This window comes from Hyperolius riggenbachi, chromosome 5, assembly GCF_040937935.1.
Source record: "Hyperolius riggenbachi isolate aHypRig1 chromosome 5, aHypRig1.pri, whole genome shotgun sequence".
Taxonomy (NCBI): domain Eukaryota; kingdom Metazoa; phylum Chordata; class Amphibia; order Anura; family Hyperoliidae; genus Hyperolius; species Hyperolius riggenbachi.
This window is the reverse complement of record NC_090650.1, coordinates 242,757,288-242,783,377: the sequence shown is the minus strand read 5'-3', so window position 1 is coordinate 242,783,377 and position 26,090 is coordinate 242,757,288. Positions and strand designations below refer to the sequence as shown.

The 26,090-nt window shown below is 45.1% G+C and overlaps 1 protein-coding gene across 1 annotated transcript in view; it reads left to right on the top strand.

Moving 5' to 3' along the window:
- Window positions 1-26,090, top strand: part of LOC137518634 (cadherin-9-like) — a 232,326-nt gene that overhangs the window by 121,715 nt on the left and 84,521 nt on the right. The window contains exon 5 of the mRNA XM_068236736.1: window positions 5,070-5,237. Coding sequence (XP_068092837.1) covers window positions 5,070-5,237 — 168 coding nt within the window. The remainder of the gene's footprint in view (window positions 1-5,069; window positions 5,238-26,090) is intronic.

Genomic DNA, 26,090 nt, shown 5'->3' with positions numbered 1-26,090 from the left:
GGCCGGCTGTACATAGGTGGCGATACATGGCGCCAGACACTGCCACCAGCTGTTTCTGATGACGAGCTCCCCCTGCTTCTTTCAGCAACTCGTCTCCCCCTACTCCTCTCTGGATCCCCCTCTGAACTGTCCCCTTGGTCATCTTGTCTCTTAGGATCCCACGTGGCATTCGTATCATCGTCATCATCATAATAATCCTGCCCAGCTTTGCTTGCCTCAGACACCTCCAAAACTGCACCAACAGCAAGTACTTTGTCATCCTCATCCTTACACGTTACGTCCATAGTGTCACCGCCTAACTCAGACATGTGAAGTGGTGTAACTTGCTTAGCACCTTCATCTGGTTGTAACAATAATGGCCATGAATCACCACCAATTAACTCCTGCGAAGTGTCAAATGCAGCGGCTGTGGTGCTTGTAGTAGTGCTGGTGGCTGCGGAAGATGAAGTGTTCTGTGTTAAATAGTCAATCACGTCCGGACAATCTTGGGAGTTGATGGGACGTGCCTTCTTCTGAGCACTGTGCTTTGGGCCATGAAATCACATCAAAACAACCTCGCACAGACCTGCTGGGTGGCCTTCCTCTGGGTCTGCCTCTACCTCGGCCTCTACCTGTCTTTTCCGTTTTGTCCATATTGGGGGGATGAAGTGAAAGGTATGCACTGACTTGACTAATACAATGTGCAGTCACACCGGTACAGTTAACAGGTATGCACAGAGTGGTATATCACGCTGCTTGCGCTCATTTAGGTGGGTGCACAGTGAACAACAGGTAGGTATATGCAGTGGGTATTACAATGTGCACTTGTCACACAGAGACAGGTACCGGACAGGCACAGTGACACTGCGTGTGCTTACATAGGTGGGCGGGTGCACTGTGAACAACAGGAAGGTGTATGCAGTGGGTGTTACAATGTGCACCTGTCACACACAGACATGTACCGGACAGGCACAGTGACACTGTGTGTACTCATGTAGGTGGGTGGTGCACAGTGAACAACAGGTAGGTATATGCAGTGGGTATTACAATGTGCACCTGTCTCACACAGACAGGTACCAGACAGGCACAGTGACACTTCGTGCGCTCATGTAGGTGGGTGGATGCACAGTGAACAACAAGTAGGTATGTGCAGTGGGTATTAAAATGTGCACCTGTCACACACAGACATGTACCGGACAGGCACAGTGACACTTCATGCGCTCATGTAGGTAGGTGGGTGCACTGTGAACAACAGGTAGGTAGGTATATGCAGTGATGGGTATTACAATGTGCACCTGTCACATACACACAGGTAGTCACTGAATGTGCTGGGCCAGGCAGTGGCACACACAGTAGGAATTACTAAGGCTGTCTATGCAAAACAAGTGGCAGTGGGACACACACACAAAAAAAATTAGATCACAAGAACAAGATTAGCTCTCAAAAGAGCTGTTGAGGGGTGTTTTTTTAGCAATAAGAATCAGCAAGGAGCAAGCTAAGAAGCCAACAAAAGCCTAAGTAATCTTTCCCTATGAGAATCTGCAGCAGCTTTCCCTTCTCTAATTACTGCAGCCACACGAGTGAGTGAAAAGCCTGACGATGCCTGCCTTTTATAAGGTGGGAGGGCCTCCAGGAGGGAGTGTAGCCTGATTGGCTACAATGTGCCTGCTGACTGTGATGTAGGGGGTCAAAGTTGACCCTCATGATGCACTATGGGGGCGAATCGAGCTTCCGGTAAAGTTTGCGGTTCTCCGCTGGCGAACCGTTCGGGCCATCTCTAATTGAGTTGTGTGTCTCCACAGAAAAAAAAAAATCTAGCAAGCATATTAAAGAGGAACTGTAAAAACATACAGTAGAATGCAGTAGATTATTCAGGGTAGCCACTTTTATGGTAATTTACCAGGTTTCAGCATCAGAAACACCTCCTATATCTATATATTGCTGTATAATGAACATTCCTGACAGGACTAACGATGTTACCACTTGTGATACATTCCAGAATGTCAATCCTGGAGAAAAAAGATTTTACAATGGGCAAACACTAACAAAATTATTCTTAAAAGAATATTGTTAAAAAAATATAAGCAATTTTATTAATTGACTTGCTGCTGACAATGTCACGCAGATGGCCGCGGTGGCAGCCCCAGGACCGCCTGGGGGCTGGGGCAGGGATTTGCAGAAGATCATGAGCCGATGCTCCGCTCCATCATCAGTCTCCCACCAGCAATCACCACTTGGAGACTGTTAGATGGCAAAACTGCCGTCTATTTACTCTGTACAGCACTGCAATCTAAGGCAGCGCTGTACTGGGGACAGTCGTGTGACACGGCTGTCCTCCTGGCAGGCTCAGGGGTGATCCGCTGTCATAGGCTGAAGCTTATGACAGCCGATCACAGTAATTGGCTGGCGGGGGGAGGACAAAATAAAAAAAAATACAATATTTTATAAAAAAAAACAACATATAAGTATTTGTAAAAAAACCGCTCCCAACTGATCGCTCCCACGCCGCTGTCCTCAGTCTTCTGCAGCATCGGTACCGGGTCCCCACACTTCCGTCAGTCGCAGCCAGTCTACGCAGGAGAAGTGCGCTCTTTGCGCATCTCTCCAGCAGCTACTGAAGAGATAGGTAGAGGGCACACTTCTCTTACGCCAGACTGGCTCCAACTGACACAAGTGCAGGGACCCGGTACCGGCGCTGCAGAACACTGAGGACGGTAGTGTGGGAGTGATAGGAGCGTATGGGGCAGGAGGAAGCCCCAGGTATGTATAGATCTTTTTCGTTTCCTGAGCTACCTCTGGTACACTTTAAAGTGTACTAGAGATCAAAATAACTTCTTCTGAAGACCCAGACTGGACGCGACTGAGCTGTTACCGGGGCTGATCACGGCTGAACGGCAGACCGAGGGAGGACGGCATGGGACTCAGATGAGCTTATGGGCCTGGAGGAAGCCCTGGGTAAGTATCAAATCTTTAGCTATCTGGTTCTCTTTTTAAAAAAAAGAAATAAATAAAATTACTTGAAGAACTTTACTGAATATAATATTAATTGATGAATTTATTTTATCAATGCTTGGTCTTTGAACAATCTTACCTTAACCCTGATTTATATTATGACATTTAGCAGAGATGCATGTTTATTACTGGAAAAGCCAGTCACTGTGAAGTGTTTTTTTTTTTTTTTTTTGAGTAAAGAGAGGCGGAAAATCACCTGATCTCCCAGAATGCTCTGGGGTAGAAAGATTCATGAAATCATAGGCTAAACATCACTTGAAGGTTTAAGAATATACAGCAATATATAGGTATAGCATTTCTGATGCTGGAACCAGGATAATTATAATAAAAATAAGGTAAAATTGGTATCTTGAATAATGTATTATGTTCTGAAATATTATTGCTTAAAGGAATACTATCGATTCACATATTTTTTTTCAATTGACACAGGAATTGTTTGGGAAGTGCTGCTAAGTACAGGTGTATACATTTTAGTAGCAACTTCATTGTTTACTGTTATCAAAATACTTTCCAACTTTACTGATGCCAAAACTGACGGCAGACTGAGCCATGAGGAGAGGGGAAATTCCCCTCACACTTGATCAGTTAACTCTATGTGTAGCTCTGTGTGTGACAGAGAGAGAGCTCCCAACAGCTACAGCTCCTGTGTCCTGTGTTTCTGACTGTAGTGTCTGAAGAGAGCAGAGGAAATGTAACTAATTGTCACAGCTTTTCATACTGTTTTCGCTTTCAGAGTTTGATATGTTTGATATTTGCTTTCTGTAGTCTGATATGCAACTCTGGCTGTGCATTGAAGCAGACATCCCTTCTGCAATTGATTTGTCCCAATATAGCTAAATCCTACCCTCAATAAATTACACTACAGCTTTTGCCTCTGATATTTAACATGAAAAGTAGGAAAATGTTTACACAGCTACCTAGACATTATTTGTACATTGTCATTTTAGAACACTTGGGTATCGATAGTATTCCTTTAACTACAATATACCTAAAAAAATGTGTACAAAAGAGATTCAATTTGAGACACTCCATGCTATGTCTCTAAGCAGTGGCGTTTCAGCCACCAGGCAAGGACAAGCGGTCGCCTGGAGCGCCGGGTGAGGGGGGCGTGCTCACCTTCCCTGCAAGACTGTGGGACCCCGTGGTGACTGGCCCTGTTCATCCCCACAGCTCTCCGCTCCAGCCTGCATGGTCTTCCAGCAGGCAGAGCATGGCTACGCGAAGATAGCACCCGAAGCCCTGTACTGAAGACTATTTGTGTCTCCAGTACAGGGTTTTGGGTGCCATCTTCCTGTAGCCCTGCTCTGCAGGTCAGCGTGGGACTTACACAGACTGGATGTGCCGCTGCAGATGGTCGGGGGAAGCTGTGCCCAGGGAGAGGCCACATTACGATTATTTTCTTGGGAACAATTGCCGCATTATGATAATTTTATGATGAATCATTGCTGAGTTACGATTATTTTATGGTGAAACATTGCCGCATTCCAATTATTTTAATGAGGGGGCATGAGATTTTCTCCCCTGAAGTGACAAATTGGCTAGAGGTGCCCCTGTCTCTAAGTTTAAAGTCCAGCTATTCATTTTATAGGGCAGCAAAGTAATAGGCTGTGGGAATGCTATGTGCTACACATGCTATGTATTTGATTTACCTTTTTTGACTAATAAATTACTGTATGACTGCTAAGAAGGCATTGTATTAAATCATGTTATTAGCCCCAGAGCAGAAACAGGTATGTCCAGTAATTGCCTAAATGCTTGAAATGTATTTAACTGATTGAGTAGGTTTTTTTTTTACATTTTTATGTACCAATATTTATCTTTTCTTTTTTAAAGTGGAGCTGCACTTTCAATACACACTCTGATTTAACTTGTATTACTTGTTTAATGCCGTATAAAACATAGTTTATTCATGGCTGACATTATTTTCCATTATCTATTTAGCTGTGTATGCTGGCTCTGTTTGTATAATATAAGAAGCAACCATTAAATGTACATTTACAGAATACAGTTTCAGTGCAGCAGTGTACTCTACAAAAAGAATGTTTTGCAACAGAGTTGTCCCCTGTTTTTTTTTGCAGGAGTAATCAAAACAGCTCTACCAGACATGAGCAGGGAGAACAGGGAACATTACCAAGTGGTTATTCAGGCCAAAGATATGGGCGGCCAGATGGGAGGATTATCTGGGACCACCACGGTGAACATCACACTGACTGATGTCAATGACAATCCGCCTAGATTCCCACAGAGTAAGATGCATTTAATACTTGTGCTGTGTTTAAAACCCTGTTTAAATTTGGTAATTTAACAGATACCATCTGTGATGCTCTTTCATAAATACTGAACTACTGCAGTGTCTGCTTATAGCTTTATGCAAGATAAAGAAAAGCAGTAGACTGTTTAATAGGCATTTTTTCCGTCATTTGTTGCAAAATAGTAAAACAAAATTAAAACCATCCATTTTTTTTTCTATTATTTTTTTTTTTTCAATTCAAACCTTTACATGGTTTACTTAATGTTTTCAGGCATAAGAAAAGATTATTAATATAATATTTTATTCATAATAACCCAAGCTGCTTTTCAATTCTTTATAATGTGGGACATTTCAAGATCTGCAAAACGAGAGTATGCTTTAAAAGTGACAAGTGAGGGAAGTAATGAGATCTCCATCTCCAGACAGTTTTCAGTTACTAACTAATGCCCTTTATGTTTATGTTTTTCCTCCTGCTTTTATGGTTATAATGACTGTTAATTAGATGTTAACAAGTGTTAGGTCCTTTTATATATTTGATATAGGCAATACTTTGCAATTAAGGCTCACAATTACTAGAATTACTCATTGTATTTATCCTCAGCCATTCCTGCGCGTCTTATTCACGGCATTGTGTATTATTGTCTACCATGTGTATATACGTATTGTATTAGAGACAAGCAAACAGGATCAGTGTTTGACCTGGATTACACGAGTCTGCAGGCTTGAGAACCATAAGCTAGGCAGATTTTACTCTTCTAAACCCACGGGATGTCACCAAAATGTAAACATTCAGATTGCACAAGATGTCTGAACAGGTTTTTGAACTGAACACTGTGACCTTAGATAAACATTAAGCATGTAATGCAATTGGCCATTAAATGCAAATTTACGCATGTTGAGAATATATCAGTTGCCTGCTGAGTTTTTACATTGGCATTCCCATATGGCAGCTCACTAGAATCTTTTGAATGTCTCTAGTTTATGAAAGTCTATGAATTCAGGTCTCTAAATTTGAAAACCAAATGCACTTTGGTTTCAGGGATAACCCTTTGCAGTTGCAGTATTATGTGACAAGAAGGAGCAGCTCCACCTGAAAATACAATACAATACAATACAATAACATTGTAAAGCACTTTTCTCCCATAGGACTCAAAATACAGTAAAATGTATCTAGTAGTAATGAATAAGAGAATCTGCTAGCATGCTCATAAGGTTCACCCAGGAGAGAGAATTTGGGACAATCAATAACCCGGCTGCTTTCAATTCACCAGGTGCTATAAACTGTTATTCTCTTATCCCGCCTTTTACCTCTGGGGTTTGGCTATTGAAGGCACCAAGATCATTTTTTTTATTATCATTATTATCAAACTGTAATGATATAATACTTAGTGGACATTGCTACTTTTGTAGAATTGTACATACAAAACTACATTTTTCCAGAAGAGCAATACTGATTTATTGGCTGCTTTTATTTTCCGACTGCATCTGCTTCCGTTTAATATCATGAGATGTTTGATAATTGAACAGACAGCTAATATTACATTTTTTTTTATTAATCTTCATGTTTCCTCATGGGCTTACCAGATTTTGTTATTTAGACTTGTGAATAGCTGCTGCAGACCTCCAAACATGTGTGATATATCCTAGAATATGTAAATAAAGGACAAATGAAGTGAGAGGTATATGGAGGCTGCCATATTTGTTTCCTTTTAAACAATACCAGTTGCCTGGAAGCCCTGCTGATCCAATTTGACTACAGCAGTGTCTAAATCACACCAGAAACAAGCATGCAGCTACTTTTGTCAGATCTGCCAATAATGCCAACTTGATCTAAGGCCGGGAAGGTTATTCGGTTAGTGTTAGGCACCCTAGAGCAGCCTTCCTCAACCTTTTTACCTTGCAGGAACCCTGCAAATAATTATTGGATCTCAAGGAACCCTTGAATTTATTTCACAAGAGGCATAGACTTCAAAAGTAGTTGTAGCTGTTTATCTCACTACCCCCATTACAGTGCCCCTTATTCTAGTGCTTTTTATTAATGTGCTCATTATTATTCTGACCCCCAATTTAGTGCTTTTTATAAAGTATCTCCTATTTTAGTGTGCTCTGTCATACTTACCCCACAATGGGGCAAAATGCCAAGGAACCCCTGCAGAGTACTTAAGGAACCCTGGGGTTCCAGGGAGCTCTGGTTGACAGGGGCATTGCTAGCCCCAAAGATCAGTGGCATGTGCCCCGGATCTATTCTGTGGTGTCCTGGATGTCCCCCAGGCAGAGTAGAGCCACAACAGCACCCAGCATGGTATCACACAGTACCCAGCATGCCCCACAGAGGCACCACAACACCCAGCATGGCACTACACAGCACCCAGCATGCCTCATAGAGGCACCCAGCATGGAACTACAGCACACAGCAAAGTGGGGAATGCTGGGTGCTATGGTGCCTGTATGTGGTCGTATTGGATGCTGTGATGCCATGCTAGATCCTGTGATGACTTTATTGGGGCATGCAGGGAGCTGTAGTTGTTATATGGGGGCATGCTGTGAGTTGTAGTGCCTCAATGGGAGGCTTGTTGAAGCATGGGAGGGGATCCACTAGAGGGTCAGGGAATGCTATGGGGGGATTGCCAGGCAACCTGGCAGCAGGCAGCCCGCCCAGCAGAAAGCTAGACAAGCCAGGCCCAACACAGAAGCCAGGTAACTCTGCCTAGTTATGTATAAGTGACAATGCCTATTTATGTGATATTCTGCATTTTTGTTTTGTATTAATGGAGAGGGGGTCTTCATCCAAAATTTTGCTGGGCAGGCCTATTGCTGGGTAGACTGTTAAGTTCAAGTAAATGTGGCCCCACCCATGACCACACCAACATTTCAGTGCATGGCTCTACCCATCTTTTGGCTAGATTGCCCAAAAGTGCCCCGGATCTCTTAAGATCCTAGGCCCCTGCTGGTTGAGAAAGCCTGCCTTAGAGGGAGGTTTAGTGTTAGAAAAGGGATAGGTTTAGTGATAGACATTGGAGGATGTTATGGAAATGGGAGGACAGTAAGTCAAGGCATTGGTAGAGGAGGGATCCCATGAGAAGAGGGTTAGGTGTTGGTAAAATAGCTATAAAAATTACCAATATTTTACTATTGGAATTAGCTGCCGCTATAGTAGGATATTGGAAATTTTACCAATATTCTACAATCGGCTTTCCTCAGTGTCATTTTTTTTGTTTTTTTAAATGTACATGATTTTCCTATTCACCTGCAACACACAAGTTATCGGATGATTCAATTGTAGAATGAATACTTACAATGCCTGTGTGAATTTAAACTCACCTGGTATGTTGCTCCATTCAAATGAAGTTCTTTAGGTGAATTTCTGGGGTGATTTATATTGCTTTTTCTGAGCAGTCTTCACCACCAGACATCACTTACTGCCTCAGTTCTTTTGTTTATTTATTTTTTTTTTTTTACTATTTACCTCTCTGGGTTTTACCTTCAGCAAAGTGTATAGTCATGTCAAGAGATTCACAGTGCCTATGTTTATTTATTTTTACTTTTTTTGTATTCTGCATCAGACTCTTGCATTGCTAGTCTACAATGTTCCAATGTAGAGTTGTATGGCAACCTTTGTGTAATTTTTTTGCATGGTTTGGCATGTTTAATTATTGCAGTGTGTTGTGGGCATTTGTACATGTTCCTGTATTATTTTTTTATGTTTTTTCCCCAATGGCCTATCTTGGTGCTGCCCTCAGAAAAGGTAATAGGCATATTCACACTATCATTATGTTTGCAGTTGTAGAGTGTGTGTGTGTGAGTGTGTGTGAGTGTGTGTGAGTGTGCGTGAGTGTGTGAGTGTGTGTGTGTGTGTGTGTTTAGTGTGCCACTTCTATTTTTTTAATTTAAGTTTTTTGAAAATTATAGTAAATGTCTTTTCTAGCATTGCAGTAATAGCAAGGAAAAGGGAGCTCAACAAAAAACGTCTTTAAATCTGCTCTGGGGCTTCCTATTGGAAACAGATCATTTGGATGGCGTTCCCACTGCCCTGACCTGGCACCGCCATAGACGTAATGTTGTTACACCTATAGTGGTGCAGCAGCTTTTAAAGTGTAACGATTGCTGGACCCCAAGTTACTTCTCCCTCTGAGTTGCTATGACTTGGAGGGGCATGAGCATTTAAAGCAGCCCAGTATTTCAGCAGCAGAAGGGTGAGTTGTAATTCGGGTCATCCTGTGCTCAACTAATCGGGTGGCAGTACATACATACTCTCCTGTTGGTCCTTTGAACTGGTGAATACGAACCTTACTCAGTAAGAATCTTATGGATACAGATCAGCAGTGGTGCTCACCCGGATATCCGAACTTTTTTCCACTATCCGACCGGATTCGGATTCCGGAATACTTGGGCCCAAATCCGAATAGCACTATGGGGATATTTGGTCGCATACCCGGATATCCGCGGATATCTGAATCCAAATACTGTAACTAAGGAGATGACATCATTGAGCCAATCAGAGGGCTCCCAGCAGAAGCCCTAGCAACCAATCACAGAAGGGAACCCTGGCCAGGCCCCCCTGTATAATAAGGAGGGCTTCCATGATGAGAAATATTGTCCTTGCTTGTCACTGCTCACTGAGAGACATGCTCTAGTGCTGCTGGCCTAGCAAGTGCTGTATACAGTGATAAACCTAAAGCTGTTCAGTGATTAACACCTTCACTAGCACTACACTATTGTTATATTGTTTATTAGGTAGCTAGCTTGATTTATTTCAGTGACAGTCAGAGTGTGTGCTGCAGGGCTGCTGCAGGCAGCTGCTATGTGTCTGTGTGTGTGCTGTGCACAGACCAGGCAAGCTGCTGCCTGCTGGCCTGCTAGCCTTTGCTACAGTATAGGTTAGGTTAGGGAATAGGATTACTGTGTTATTGTGTAGTTAGTACTGTAGTACTGCAGTCAGTGCTAGTTAGTTGGTAGAGTAGTAGTACTACTGTGTTAGCTTACTACAGAACTGCTGTGCTGCTGAGCAGTGCCAGTGTGACAGTTAGTGTGCACTAGTGTCTTCTCCTCTGCTGTCTCACTCAGCACGTGCCACGTGTCATGTGTGGCACTTGCCACGTGTCACGTGGCACTTGCCAAGTGTCCCATGGCACTTGTCATGTGTCACATGTCACTTGCCACGTGTCACTCGGCACGTGGCAGGTGGCACGTGGCACATGGCACGTGGCAGGTGGCACGTGGCAGGTGGCACTTGGCATGTGGCAGGTGGCACTTGGCACGTGGCACGTGTCATTTGGCAAGGGTCATGTGCCAAGTGCCACGTCCAGAATGCTCCTGGCAGACGTTACACCTGCTGCTGCTGCATTGCCCTGCTCCTGCTGCCTTCGCTGCTCCCACCACCAGCATGCCACAGGCTACTGCTGCTGTGCTGATACCACCTATATTTAACCCAAAACACGATTGCTGCATAATTTTTTGGAGGTGTCTGGGCTGAAAACTGCCATGTCCCAGTTATGCGGTTGGACTTTGGAAACAATGTGGGCTGCATGACCGCTGTCTGGAACCTAGTCCTGATGTTAATTGACAGCCATTTTTTTTTGGGGGGGGGGGATTTTAAGTCCCCACATCATCAATTAGTGTTTCCCTTAAAAAAAAAAAAACATGATGCCACATGCCTCGTTTACCCTAAAAAAAAAGTTTTAAAAGCAATTTATAGGCCTCTATTCGGATATCTGAACGTTTGGATTCGGATATCCAATCCGGATCCGGATATCTGGGTATCCGGATCCGGATCAATTCGGATTTTGAAAAGGGGTATCCGAGCACCCCTGCAGATCAGTTTTTAGATTAAAAATGTCAGGCAAATAGGCAATAAGAAGTATATGAAAGAAAATGGCACCACAGAAAAGAGAGCAGAAGAAAGAAGGCTACAGAAGAGAAGACAAAGTATAAAGATAAACAAGGAGAAAGATGAAAAAAGATTAAAAAAAATACATTTCAATAAACATTTTATTGCCGTCTTTTATTTTAAACATTGGGTGACACATATAAAACCGCCTCTGGCTGCTGCCACAAGTATGTTAGTATACAGGAAGATGCTGCCCAGCCCATTTTCCTGCATGCCTGTTATTCTCTCTCTGCTGTATGTGTGTGTGTGGTCTCCAGCTTTATCCAGCCTCTGTTGCCTTTATTCACTGCTGTATTGGAATCTCATACGGCACAGAATACAGATAACAGAGGCTTTGATAAAGTTGGAGACCGTATAGCAGGGACACAACAGGGAGAAGCAGGCACACAGGCTGGGCGGAATCTCACAAGGTCAGGGCAGGCAGCTGAGGCAAGTTTTACATGTACCACCCTGAACATATTTGCTTAAACTATTTACTATAAATAAAATAGAGGATGAAAATTACTTACTTTATCTATTTACCAGGGTAATAATGGGCAAATGGGGTTTCCCAGATTTTGCTATAAGTCTGCCCAAGGCAAAACCTCCACATGCATGTGGGTAGTTACCCTTACTTCTCTGAGCACTAAATTCGGGATAAGCATTACGTCCTTGAAATGGATCATAGGCCCTGGTATTGTCTAGAGGACGAAGCCCCATGTCGTTCAGCTCATTTAGTCAATCTCAGTTGAAAAGGAGAACAAGAGGTTAAAATAGGCAAGAAGGGGGCTAAAGTATTTTTTTTCAATGCACAAAATAAATGTGTATATAAATATATACACACAATAGCACCATTGCGAGACGAGCAATACGTTGTTTTCTTTCATTTTTTTTTTTCACCTGGATAAAGCAAGTAAAAATTGTAATGCTTTTCTGTCCTTATTTTCCTTTTAAATAATAACTCCCACTTCTGGAATTACTTATTGAATCACATGAAAAGTACCTCAGGATGTTAAAGAAAGGAGTTATTTCTAGCATATCCGAGCAAGCTAATGTTAGCCTGGCACTATTGTATGTTTGGATCATGAGAATTACTATTTGCATGAGTTAAACAGGCGTAATTTGCCATGGACTAGACTTTGGTCCTAGTGGTCTGTATTCTACCTCAAAGGGGTTCACAATGTAATCAATATTATAGTCATATGTCTATATATGTCTAAAATATATAATTGCACTTTCATACTTTTCTACGCATAACAAGAAGCATATTGGATGCATTTTTAATTTTATTTTAGCTTTGAATGACACGGTCAAACTCTGAAAGTTTGGTGAAATATTTATTGCTCTGAAGATGAAAGGTGTTTGCCTCAGCAATTAGCATTATGCATGACATCACATCCAAGGGGCAGCATTGCCTGTCCAGGAATGTAGTGCTGCACTATCAACCATCTGCAACTGGAACCAGGTCTGCTGACCCGCATGTTAGACTCTGATTACTGTTTACCTTCGCCTCCATGCAAAGAGTCTTCCACTCCCAGCTACCTGCCAGAGCCGACAGGATAGAGTGATTCCACCGGCCAGCAACAAGACAAAGCTGTTGCAGAAGTTCACTGTACTGGTAGTAAGACTTCTTTGCATTGCCTTCCATCATGGCAGAAATTAAATACTTGCTCCAAGCCTTTGGACTGAATTTGCAGAATCTGCATGCAAAGTACTTAACCACTTGATGACCCAGCCTTTACTCCCCCTTAAGGACCAGCGCTGTATTTGCTGATCTGTGCTGGGTGGGCTCTACAGCTCCCAGCACAGATCAAACACCAGGCAGAGCGACCAGATCGCCCCCCTTTTTTATCCACTAGGGGGATGATGTGCTGGGAGAGTGTGATCGCTCCTGCCTGCGTGTGGCTGGCGGGGGGGGGGGGGCACCTCAAAGCCCCCTCCACCGCAGGATTCCCCCCTCTCCCTCTTCTCCCTCCCTTCCCTGGAGATCCGAGGTTGCACAGGAACGAATCTGTCCTGTGCAGCCTCTAACAGGCTCCTGCCTGTCATGTGACAGCGATCCCCGGCCGCTGATTGGCCGGGGATCGCTGATCCACTACAACGCTGCTACTGTTAGCAGCGTTGTACAAATGTAAACAAAGCGGATTATTTCCGCTTGTGTTTAAATTTAGCCTGCGAGCCGCGTTCGGCGGCCCGCAGCTATTCACGGAGCCCCCCACCGTGAATTGACAGGAAGCAGTGGCTCGCGCGAGCGGCTGCTTCCTGATTAATTAGCCTGCAGCCGGCGACGCAGATCTGCGTCGCTGGTCCTGCAGCTGCCACTTTGCCGACGCGCGGTATGAGTGCGCGGTCGGCAAGTGGTTAAAGAGAACCTGTACTGAGTAAAATTATTTAAAATAAACACATGAGGTAACTTCAGATGAACATTACATAGTTACCTTGCCATCAGTTCCTCTCAGAAGCTCACCATTTTCTTCTTACAGTGATCCCTTCCAGTTCTGACAACATTTTGTCAGAACTGAAATATATCAGTTGCTGTCAGTTATATATCAGTTTCTGTCAGTTACAGCTGAGAGGAGAACTGATGTGTCCATGTTTCCCTATGGCTCAAGTGGGCGATGTTACAGTTTAACAGTGTGCTGACCAGGAAGCTGTTATGGGGTAATAGCCATTTTCAAAATGGAGGACAGAGAATTCCATTGATTACAGTGAACAAACAGGATGCCGGAGAGGAAAAATAGATTGAGGAGTAGACTACACAGGAGGCAAGTATGACTTGTGTATGTAATTTTGACTTTTAATGTTCAGTTCAGGTTTTCTTTAAGTACCTTAGGAAACGTAACCCTAGGAAAGCACCAGGCCCGGATGGTGTGTCAAACCTCTGCCTAAAAACCTGTGCAAACCAACTGGCCCCAGTCCTCACCTCCCTGTTCACAAAGTCCCTAAAAGAACACAGGGTTCCTTCCTGCCTAAAAAACTCCACAATCATACCTATCCCAAAGAAACCAGGTGCCACTGACCTAAACAACTTCAGACCTGTCGCACTAACATCAAACATCATGAAGGTCTTTGAGAGGCTGGTTCTGTCGCACCTGAAACACACCACCAAGGATTTGATCAACCCATGCCAGTTCGCCTACAGGGCTAACAGGTCCGTGGAGGATGCCATCAATATCAGCCTGGAGCACATTCTGAGCCACCTAGACAGGCAAAACACCTATGGCAGGATCCTTTTCTTCGATTTCAGCTCTGCCTTCAATACCATTAGCCCTGACATCCTCTTCGACAAGCTAGTTCTCCTCAATGTGCATCTCAGCCTCTGTGGCTGGCTGAAGGACTTTCTAACAAACATGACACAGGTAGTCAAGCTAGATACCTTCTCCTCTCAGATGCGAGTCACCAGTACGGGCACCCCCCAGGACTGTGTCCTGTCCCCAATACAGTTCTTGCTGTACACAAACTACTGCACCTCAACAAACAATTCTGTCCAGGTTATCAAGTTTGCAGATGACACTACCACCCTTCGCCTTATAGATGTAACGATTGGTGTCAGCACGCAGAGAGAATCTGACTATTGGTGATCTGCAGTATCACCAAGAATGCAGATATATACCCGATTATTGATGATCTGCAGTATCACCGATAATCAGATATATTGCTAACCTCTGGACACCTATAGGTATATGAGTGTTTGGTGTAACAGTAATACTTTGAGTAATGCACCTGCAGAGCAGGTGATAAGAAGCAGCCTGGAATACTGCTTATGCTGACATAGGAACCTTCCGACAGCCTGAGATTCTCCAAGGGGTGGAGTCAGGCTGAAGGTAGGAGAAACCTGCACAGGAGAGACACCTTAAGGATGGATGTCACTAGCAGGTCAGGAGACTATCTCTTAAGGGAGAGAGATAGTTCCCAAGGTAGTAGCAGATATCAAACAATACCTAGTCTTGGTGTGAGGTCCGTGGTCTCTACACCCTGGAACTAGTCTGGAGTATAACATAAATGATAATACAATTCCCTAGTCTTGGGTGTGAGTTCCGTGATCATCAACACCCTGGAACTAGTCTGGAGTATAACATAAATGATAATACAATTCCCTAGTCTTGGGTGTGAGTTCCGTGATCATCAACACCCTGGAACTAGTCTGGAGTATAACACAAAGACAATACAGTTCCCTAGTCTTGGGTGTGAGGGCCTTGATCTCAACACCCTGGAACTATGCTAGAGAATACACAGAAGACAAACAGCATTCCTAGTCTGGGGTGTGAGGGCCTTGATCTCAACACCCAGGAACTGGTCTAACAAATAATGATACAGTACAAGGAAATCTGGCTCAGTGTGAATTCCCAGGAAACCCGGGTTCAAACACACTGCAAGATCTGACTATGGTCTGAATGCTTCCACAAAAGTGTTTGCAATGGCAGACAACCAGTGAATGACCAGCACCCAGTATAAATAGCACAGCGCTCCCCAGCGCCTCCCCTAAATGCTGGACCAATGGGAACTGATTGAATCGTCAGCTGACCGGCTTGGTCAGCTGACTCCCTTCTGGCTGTCATAAAAGTTCTGCCTCCCAGCGCGCGCGTGCGTCCTTCTGAACCTGTGTGGACTATCAGTCCCAGCCACACCAGACGTGTTGTGTACCACCCGCCGCGCTGGACGCGGAACCAGCCGCACCGCTATCAGGGCATGCGGCGGTTTCTTCGTGTTCAGCCATAATAGCAGATGTAGGCCTATGCGTGCAAACCGCCGCGTTAGATGCGGAATCAGCCGCCTTGTTCTGAGCACACGCGGCGGCTTTTCCGCATTTTCTCACAGTAGACTAGAGCGATGAACCAGCCTATCACCAAGAGATTGAGAATATCTGCAATTGGAGCAAGGTGAACAAGCTTTTCTTACACACAGCTAAAACCACAGAATCGATCATAGATTTCAGAAAAAGGCTGCCCTGAATTACCCTGGTCCTCATCAAAGGCACTGAAGTTGCCAGAGTCCCACAAGCCTGCTTTCTGGGCACCACCATATCCAGCGACCTTAAGTGGGAGGAAAATGCCACAATAACCCAGAAGAAAGTGCAACAATGGCTGTTTTTCCTATATCAACTGAAAAAGTTCGGAATGTCGCAATGTCCTAATGACCTGCTTCTACTCTGCTACCATCGAGTCAATATTTTGCTCTTCCATCATCGTATGGTGTACATTGGCCTCCGCGAGCAACAGGTACAAATTACAAAGAGTTGTAAGTGTTGCGGAAAGGATCATTGGTACCCCCCTCCCACCAACCTTCTCTACTCCTCTAGACTGGGTTCAAGGGCCATTAGGATAGAAAGAGACTTCTCCTACCACTGCAACCGTAATCTCAATCTTCTCCCCTTTGGCCGCCGCTACAGGTCTTTACCCACCAGGACCACTAGACACAGAAACTCCTTCTTTCCCCAAGCCATTGAAGTTCTCAACCTACCCTCCCAATCACACTCCCTTTTTCCAATGTTCCCACCTGGGTAGATGCCCGCCCATGTCACATCACTGTAACTCCTCTTGACTTTTTAGATTATCCTACTGTTCTTCAGTACTACCACTGTATACCTTGTTCTACTATTGTACTGGTTATCTTGTCTTGTGTACTCTTGAGCTTGTCTGTGCCGAAAATAATTCCAGGTACAAACCTCCTGTACTTGGCCAATAAACTTGATTCTGATTCTTAGACACAAGCTCAATTACCATTAGCAGGATTCTCACTCTAAACTGTAGCCAACAGGCATACACTATTATGTGAGATGTGAATGATCAAACTATCCTTTGCCTTATTGCACACAATGGGCAAAGGGGCAATACACACTGGATTAATGCTTTATGATTGTTTTCCTTTTTTATCTTAATGCACATTCTGTTTTCTTCCTTTTTGCACGTACCATTTTTCACTGCAATGTGTGTATATATGCAGCATGTGAACGTTCATGTGAATGATGTGTCATAATTTACTGTTTTAAATTGCTGCTTGACTGCAGAAACTGTTTTGTTTTACTTTTTTAAATATTATTATTGCTTTATAAAGTGCTAACATATTCCGTGGCACTGTACAAAGTAAGAAACAAACATGGGGTACATAATAATACAGACAAATTGTATACACAAATATACAAAATACAGAATTGGTGACAAAATACAGAATCAATACAAAATACAGAACTGGTAATTACAGTAACAAAAGTAACATGATGAATAACACATTCCAAGAGACAAAAGGGGGGCAGAGCCCTGACCTTGCGAGCTTACAATCTAAAGGAATGGGGGAAAACAAGAGGTGGATGTAACGATTGGTGTCAGCAAGAACAGATTTCTCTGATTATTGGTGATCTGCAGTATCACCAACAATGCAGACGCTGTACCTGATTATGTGTGATCTGCAGAATCACCAATAATACTGGTATAACTATGACCAGGACAACCAACGTGAGGGTATGTGTTTGGTGCAACAGTAATGATAGAGATACTCGCTATTCCCAGAGGAGCTGGGAGATAGGAGTATATCTATGTAACACAGGAATACAAACTCCAGCAAGCTGGAGATACAGACAATAGTGAGATAGTTCACCCGAGGAGCGGGTGGAACTATGTTACAACAAGTGTACTGATCACCCGAGGAATGGGTGATTCAGACGGTACTGTAGCCACTATTACCTGAGGGGCAGGTAGAGAAGATGGTACTGTAGTGACTATTCACCTGAGGAGCAGGTGATTCAGACTGTACTGCAGTTACTGATCACATGAGGAGCAGGTGATTCAGAGAGCACTGCAGCTAGTAATCTTCTGAGAAGCAGGTGATTCAGACTGTACTGCAGCTACTGAACACCTGAGGGGCAGGTGATTCAGATAATACTGCAGCTAGTATTCTACTGAGAAGCAGGTGATTCAGACTGTACTGCAGCTACTGACCACCTGATGGGCAGGTGATTCAGATAGTACTGCAGCTAGTATTCACCAGTAAAGCAGGTGATACTGGCAGAGAATCCCTCACCAGTGACTAGGCTCACTGGTGAGGATAGGAGAGTCAGACAAGCAGGTTTGGCAACGAGTGGACAGATACGGTACAGAGACGGAAAGCTAGATCAGAGTAGTGTTTCAGGCAGAGTCAGCAACTATATCAGATAGGCAAAGGTACAGGATCAGTAAACAGAAGAGTAGTCAGGCTAGCAGAAGGTCATAACAAATAATCCAATTCAATTAGTACTTTAACCACTTTACCCCCGCGCGTACGTATTTCTCCATCCCTTTTTCCATCCTTTAACCCCCAGGGACGGAGAAATACGTACTTTCCGCGTTCCCGCCGCTGTCCGCGCTCCCGCTCGTAAACACGCCACCCGCCGCTAGTAAACACGCCGCCGCCCGCTCGTCCGGAGATCAATGAACGGGAAAATCCATTCCCGTTTGTTGATCTCAGCCCCGCAATGATCCGCTGCCGCTCGGCTGAGCAGCGCGACCATTGTGGGAAAAAAAAAAGTTCTCAGCCTCTTTCTACTTCCTGCAAGCGTCCTTCCGGACGCTTGCAGATCGCATAAACAAAATGTTAATGTGGCCATCTTGTGGCCAAATAGTAAAACTACATCCAAAGCATTTTTCACATAGAAATAAATTAGTTTAACACATAAAATTAACCCTTTACCTCCCACACTGCCCATTTTTTTTTCTTGTAATGTAAAAAAAAAAAAATTACAATTAAAAAAAAATACATAAATAGTTACCTTAGGGACTGAACTTTTTAAATATTTATGTCAAGAGGGTATAACACTGTTACTTTATAAACTATGGGCTTGTAATTAGGGATGGACGCAAAACTGAAAAAAATGCACCTTTATTTCCAATTAAAATATTGGCGCCAAACATTGTGATAGGGACATAATTTAAATGGTTTTATAACCGGGACAAATGGGCAAATACATTTCATGGGTTTTAATTACAGTAGCATGCATTGTTTAAAAACTATAAAGGCCAAAAACTGAAAAACAATAATTTTTTTCCCACGTTTTTTCCTATTTTCCCATTAAAACACATTTAGAATAAAATAATTCTTGGTATAATGTCCCACCTAAAGAAAGCCTAATTGGTGGCGAAAAAAACAAGATATAGTTCATTTCATTGCGATAAGTAATGATAAAGTTATAGACGAATGAATGGAGGGAGCGCTGAAAGGTGAAAATTGCTCTGGTGGTCAGGGGGTAAAACCCCTCAGTTGGGAAGTGGTTAAGCTATCAACAGAATCTGGCTAAGTGTGGATCCCCAGCTCCAGCTGTTTCTAGCACACTTTGGGATCTGACTAGGTCTGAGTGCTAACACGTAGCATTTGCAACAGCAGACGCCGAGCAACTGAATGACCTGTCCTATATATACTGCAAGCGCTCCACAGCGCCATCCTAGTCACTTAGCCAATCCGGAGCATAGCTGGAGTCAGCAGATCGCCTGATCAGCTGACTCCCCTTCTAGTTGCATAAAGGTCCTGTCACCTGGCACGCGCGCGCGTAGCCCTTAGTCTATGAGCAATAGAAGGACCAGTCAAAGTACCAGCGTGTAACTGCGCGGCGGAAACCGCTGGCTGTGACGCGGAGATAGCCACCATGCCACTTGCTGTTGCGGCCATATCTCCGCTACTCATTGCAGCACCCCCCCCCCCCCTGAGGAGTGGACCCCGGACACTTCCTACCCGGTGTCTCCGGGTGTAACTCATGAAACTCTTTCTTTAACTCCTCCGCATGCATGCGACAATCCGGCACACAAGTTCTCTCCTCTAGGCCATACCCCTTCCAATGGACCAGGTACTGTACAGAATTCTGCACCAATCGAGAATCCAAAATCTTCTCGATCTCATACTCAGGTTGGTCATCAATCATCACAGGGGGGGGGGGGGGGGAATCCACATGCACAGCAGGCTGAAGCAAGGAAACATGGAATGATCTCACACCTCTCATGCTGGCTGGGAGATCAATCACATATGTTACATCATTAATCTTTTTGGACACAGGGTATGGGCCTATGAATCTGGGTCCCAACTTTGGTGATGGCTGTTTCAACGCTAGATGTCGAGTAGACACCCACACTTTATCCCCTGGGGAAAACTTCCACTCTTCAGATCGTCTCTTATCTGCCTGTTTTTTCTGAGTCTGGAAGGCTTTCCCCAGATTTTTCTTTACTAAGACCCAAATCTCCCTCAAAGCCCTTTGCCAATCTTCTAGGGCCGGAAAGGGAGAAGATGCCACTGGCAAAGGAGAAAACTTAGGAGATCTCCCTGAGACCACTTGAAATGGAGAAAATCCTGAAGAAGAACTCTTCAGATTATTATGCACAAACTCCGCAAATGGCAAGAACTTTACCCAATCTGATTGCGCATCTGCCACATAACATCTAAGAAATTGTTCTAATGACTGGTTAACCCTTTCGGTCTGTCCATTGGTCTGTGGGTGGTAGCCTAATGAAAATGAAAGGTTCATATTAAGCTGACGGCAAAAGACTCTCCAGAATTTCGACACAAACTGGACTCCCCTATCTGACACTACATTCTCTGGAATGCCATGCAGCCGGAAAATGTGCCGGATGAAGAGATCAGCCAATTCCTGGGCCGAGGGGAGTCCTTTCAGAGGTACGAAATGAGCCATTTTACTGAACCTATCAACTACCACCCAGATGACCGTCTTGCCCTCAGAGCTGGGGAGTTCTCCCACAAAGTCCATAGACAAGTGAGTCCAGGGTTCATTTGGCACTGGTAGAGACTGAAGTTTACCCACCGGTGCCTGGCGAGATGGCTTACGTCTGGCACACACAGAGCATTCCCTTACAAACTCCTTGCAATCAAGTGCCAAGGATGGCCACCATACACATCTAGCCAATGGGTCTTGAGTTCGAGCAGCTCCGGGATGCCCTGCATTCTTATGGGTATGGAATAGTTGCAGGAGTTGTAAGCAAAAGGGAAGTGGCACAAAGAGAACCCCCTCGGGCTTCCCTTCTGGGATTTCCTGTTGGTAAGGCAGTAAGGTAACTGCCCAATCCTCCCAGGTTTCCGTGGCTGCTACCACCAGTTTCTGAGGTAAGATGGTCTCAGGGGTTGCAGGCTGAACTGTCTCTGGCTCAAAGCACCTAGACAATGCATCTGCTTTGACATTCTTACTTCCTGGGGTATACGTGATCACGAATCTGAACCTTGAAAAGAACAGGGACCAGCGGGCCTGTCGGGGACTACGTCTTTTGGCCCCTTCAATGTACTCCAAGTTTTTATGATCAGTATAGACTGTAATTATATGTTCTGCCCCTTCCAGCCAATGGCACCACTCTTCAAAGGCTAACTTAATGGCCAGAAGCTCCCGATTGCCAATATCGTAGTTCCTCTCAGCTGGAGAGAACCTACGAGAAAAGAAGGCACAGGTATGGAGTTTGCCTTGTAAGCCAGAGCGCTGAGACAGTACAGCCCCAACCCCAATCTCTGATGCATCTACCTCAACGATGAAGGGGAAGGTGACATCCACGTGTCTCAGAATGGGAGCAGAACAAAATAGATTTTTAAGCGTAGCAAAGGCAGACTGTGCCTCTGCCGACCAATGGTAAGTGTCAGCCCCTTTTTTGGTAAGATTGGTTAGGGGTGATACTACAGAGGAAAACCCTTTGGTGAACTTCCTGTTGTAATTGGCGAAGCCAAGAAATCTCTGGAGTGCCTTCAAACCCACAGGTTGCGGCAACTACAACACAGCAGAGACTTTTTCAGGATGCATGGAAAGGCCTGAAGTGGAAATAATATATCCCAAAAAAGGGACTTGAATGACCTCAAAGAGGCACTTCTCTAACTTGGCGTACAACGAGTTCTGCCTTAATTTACGTAACACAAACTTCACATGTTTACGATGTTCCGTTAGATTGGGAGAAAAGATCAGTATATCATCCAAATATACTAGCACAAATTTTCCCAGAACCTCTCTAAAAACTTCATTACTCAATTCTTGGAAGGCGGCAGGCGCGTTACACAACCCAAAGGGCATTACCAGATACTTGTAGTGCCCGTCGGGCATGTTGAACGCCGTCTTCCATTCGTCACCGTCCCTAATGTGTACCAGGTTGTATGCCCCTCAAAGGTCCAGTTTAGAGAAAATACTGGCATTGGTCACCTGAGCAAACAGATCGTCTATCAAAGGCAGTGGATAGCGATTTTTCACTGTGATCTTATTTAACCCCCGATAGTCAATACAAGGTCTGAGCCCACCGTCCTTCTTCTGCACGAAAAATAACCCAGCCCCCGCTGGAGATCTGTAAGGACGGATGAATCCCTTGGCCAAATTTTCCTTAATGTACTCTTGCATAGCCAGCTTCTCGGGCCCAGACAAATTATAAAGATGACCTCTAGGAGGCATACAACCTGATCTTAACTCAATGGGACAATCAAAACTTCAATGAGGTGGGAGTTTGTCTGCTGATTTGGGACAAAACATGTCAGAAAACTCCGCGTACTGCACTGGCACCCCTTTCACCTGAACCTTGGTGGCACAAACAGCAACTCTCTCCAGACAATGACCTTCTGACCTTCTGCGATTCTTTTCCACTTGCGTTAACCTAGAGTGACCGAGCTGCATCGGTTCATCTTGAGGTGACGAGGGTGGAGAAGAGGCGTAAGAAACAGATCTTATAGCGTTTATCCCACGGGTTTGTCTCTGATAGCAAAGGCGGCGATCAACCCGTACCACCAACGAAATCGCTTCATCTAGGGACTTAGGCTCAGGATGCCCTAACATCAAATCAGAAACTGCATCAGATAATCCTGACAGGAAACAGTCTAACAATGCATACGTTCCCCATCTAGCTGATACAGTCCACCTCCTAAACTCTGCGGCATAAACCTCCACTGGATTACGACCCTGCCTGAGGGTCTTTAGTTTCCTTTCAGCCGTGATAGCAATATCCGGATCATCGTATATAACGGCCATGGCCTTAAAAAACTCCTGAACTGAGGATAAGGCCTTATGCTCAGCCTGCGGACTATATGCCCATGTTTGTGAGTCTCCTGACAGAAGGGTCTTTATAAATGTTACCCTCTGGTTCTCAGATCCTGACAGGTTGGGCCTCAACTCAAAATAAGACAACACACGATTCCTAAAATTCTGAAAGTCAGATAAACAAATGGAGACCGAGAGCCCAATATAGTGTAGTATGCTTTGGAAATAGAGGTAATAGTGAAACGTAAGTAATATACTTACAAACCTGGGTTACCCTTTAGGCAACCACTGAATACGCAGGTGGGGAGATTCGGTCTGACGCCACTCAGGGCTAAGATGTCGCTCTCTGTAGAAGGAAAAGAAGAGGGTTTTTCACCCTTCCACCAAGGGTGGATGACTTGATATATGGAAATACAGAGGCGCCAAAAGAATAAAAAATTCTAAAAGGTTAAAAGTGCTCGGGTGGCGGTGGTGGCCCGGCAGCACCCAAAGACAGACACGATGCTGTTGATTGAAGATATAACAATTTATTCACATACTCCCATACAAAATGCAACACGTTTCATGGGCAACATCCCGCTTTATCAGGCAATAAGAAACTGGAGTATCTCACAGCGTGGGGTCCAAAATGTGCTTGGCACCTCTGTCACATTTTGACTGGAGGGGATCGCACTGCATCAACGGTTGTTTGAAGTACCTGTACAGTCCCAGACAGTTGTGTAATCTGAGACTGTTGGGTATTAATCACCCCGGTAAGATTGTTTACCGCGGTGGTCAGGACTTCAACTTGGTCACGCAGTGCGTCCATAATGTTTTGGTCTGCTGTTCTGTAACGATTGCTGTCAGCAAGAACAGATTTCTCTGATTATTGGTGATCTGCAGTATCACCAATAATGCAGACGCTATACCTGATTATGTGTGATCTGCAGAATCACCAATAATACTGGTATAACCAGCACCAGGACAACCAACGTGAGGGTATTTGTTTGGTGCAACAGAAATGATAGAGATACTCGCTATTCCCAGAGGAGCTGGGAGATAGGAGTATATCTATGTAACACAGGAATACAAACTCCAGCAAGCTGGAGATACAGACAATAGTGAGATAGTTCACCCAAGGAGCGGGTGGAACTTTGTTACAATAAGTGTACTGATCACCTGAGGAATGGGTGATTCAGATGGTACTGTAGCCACTATTACCTGAGGGGCAGGTAGAGAGGATGGTACTGTAGTGACTATTCACCTGAGGAGCAGATGATTCAGACTGTACTGCAGTTACTGATCACCTGAGGAGCAGGTGATTCAGAGAGCACTGCAGCTAGTAATCTCCTGAGAAGCAGGTGATTCAGACTGTACTGCAGCTACTGAGCACCTGAGGGGCAGGTGATTCAGATAATACTGCAGCTAGTATTTTCCTGAGAAGCAGGTGATTCAGACTGTACTGCAGCTACTGACCACCTGAGGGGCAGGTGATTCAGATAGTACTGCAGCTAGTATTCACCAGTGAAGCAGGTGATACTGGCAGAGAATCCCTCACCAGTGACTAGGCTCACTGGTGAGGATAGGAGAGTCAGACAAGCAGGTTTGGCAACGAGCGGACAGATACGGTACAGAGACGGAAAGCTAGATCAGAGTAGTGTTTCAGGCAGAGTCGGCAACTATATCAGGTAGGCAAAGGTACAGGATCAGTAAACAGAAGAGTAGTCAGGCTAGCAGAAGGTCATAACAAATAATCCAATTCAATTAGTACTTTAAGCTATTAACAGAATCTGGCTAAGTGTGGATCCCCAGCTCCAGCTGTTTCTAGCACACTTTGGGATCTGACTAGGTCTGAGTGCTAACACGTAGCATTTGCAACAGCAGACGCCGAGCAACTGAATGACCTGTCCTATATATACTGCAAGCGCTCCACAGCGCCGCCCCAGTCACTCAGCCAATCCAGGGCATAGCTGGAGTCAGCTGATAGCCTGATCAGCTGATTCCCCTTCTAGTTGCATAAAGGTCCTGTCGCCTGGCACGCGCGCGTAGCCCTTAGTCTATAAGTAATAGAAGGACCAGTCAAAGTACCAGCGTGTAACTGCGCGGCGGAAACCGCCGGCTGTGACGCGGAAATAGCCGGCATGCCGCTTGCTGTTGCGTAGTGTTGGGCGAACACCTGGATGTTCGGGTTCGGGCCGAACAGGCCGAACATGGGCCAGATGTTCGGCATGTTCGGCCCGAATGCCGAACTCAATGGAAGTCAATGGGACCCCTGAACATGCCCATTTTGGGGGCCCTATGGGGTCGCAGGCATAAGGGGGGAGCATGCCCCGATCGCGGGGGGGTGGGGGGGGCGGAAATTCCCCCCACCCCCTCCCCTGGCGCTCCCCCCTCTGCCCGCTTCCCCATAAAAAAAGTTTAAGGCAAGTTAAATAGTACTTGGTGGCTGGCCTGGCACTGGCAGTGGAGTGAGGAGGAGGAGGAGTCCGAGTAGCAGAGTGACGCGTTGAGGCCGGGCAGCGGGCGGTTCAGCGGTAGTACCCTTGTGGTACTTCCGCCCTTTCTCTGACCTCACGTCCTCTGCATACGAGGGTACGCGTGACGCGTACCCTCGTATGCGTCATCACTTAGAGGACGTGAGGTCAGAGAAAGGGCGGAAATACCACAAGGGTACTACCGCTGAACTGCCCGGCCTCAACGCGTTACTCTGCTACTCGGACTCCTCCTCCTCCTCACTCCACTGCCAGTGCCAGGCCAGCCACCAAGTACTATTTAACTTGCCTTAAACTTTTTTTATGGGGAAGCGGGCAGAGGGGGGAGCGCTAGCGGAGGGGGTGGGGGGAATTTCCGACCCCCCCCCGCGATCGGGGCATGCTCCCCCCTTATGCCTGCGACCCCATAGGGGGGCCGTATTGCGGCATGTTCGGGCGAACAGGGCCCTGTTCGGCCGAACAGGGGCCCTGTTCGGCCCTGTTCGGCGGCCATTCAGTAGTTCGGGGCGAACCCGAACTTAAAAGGCCGAACACCATCAGGTGTTC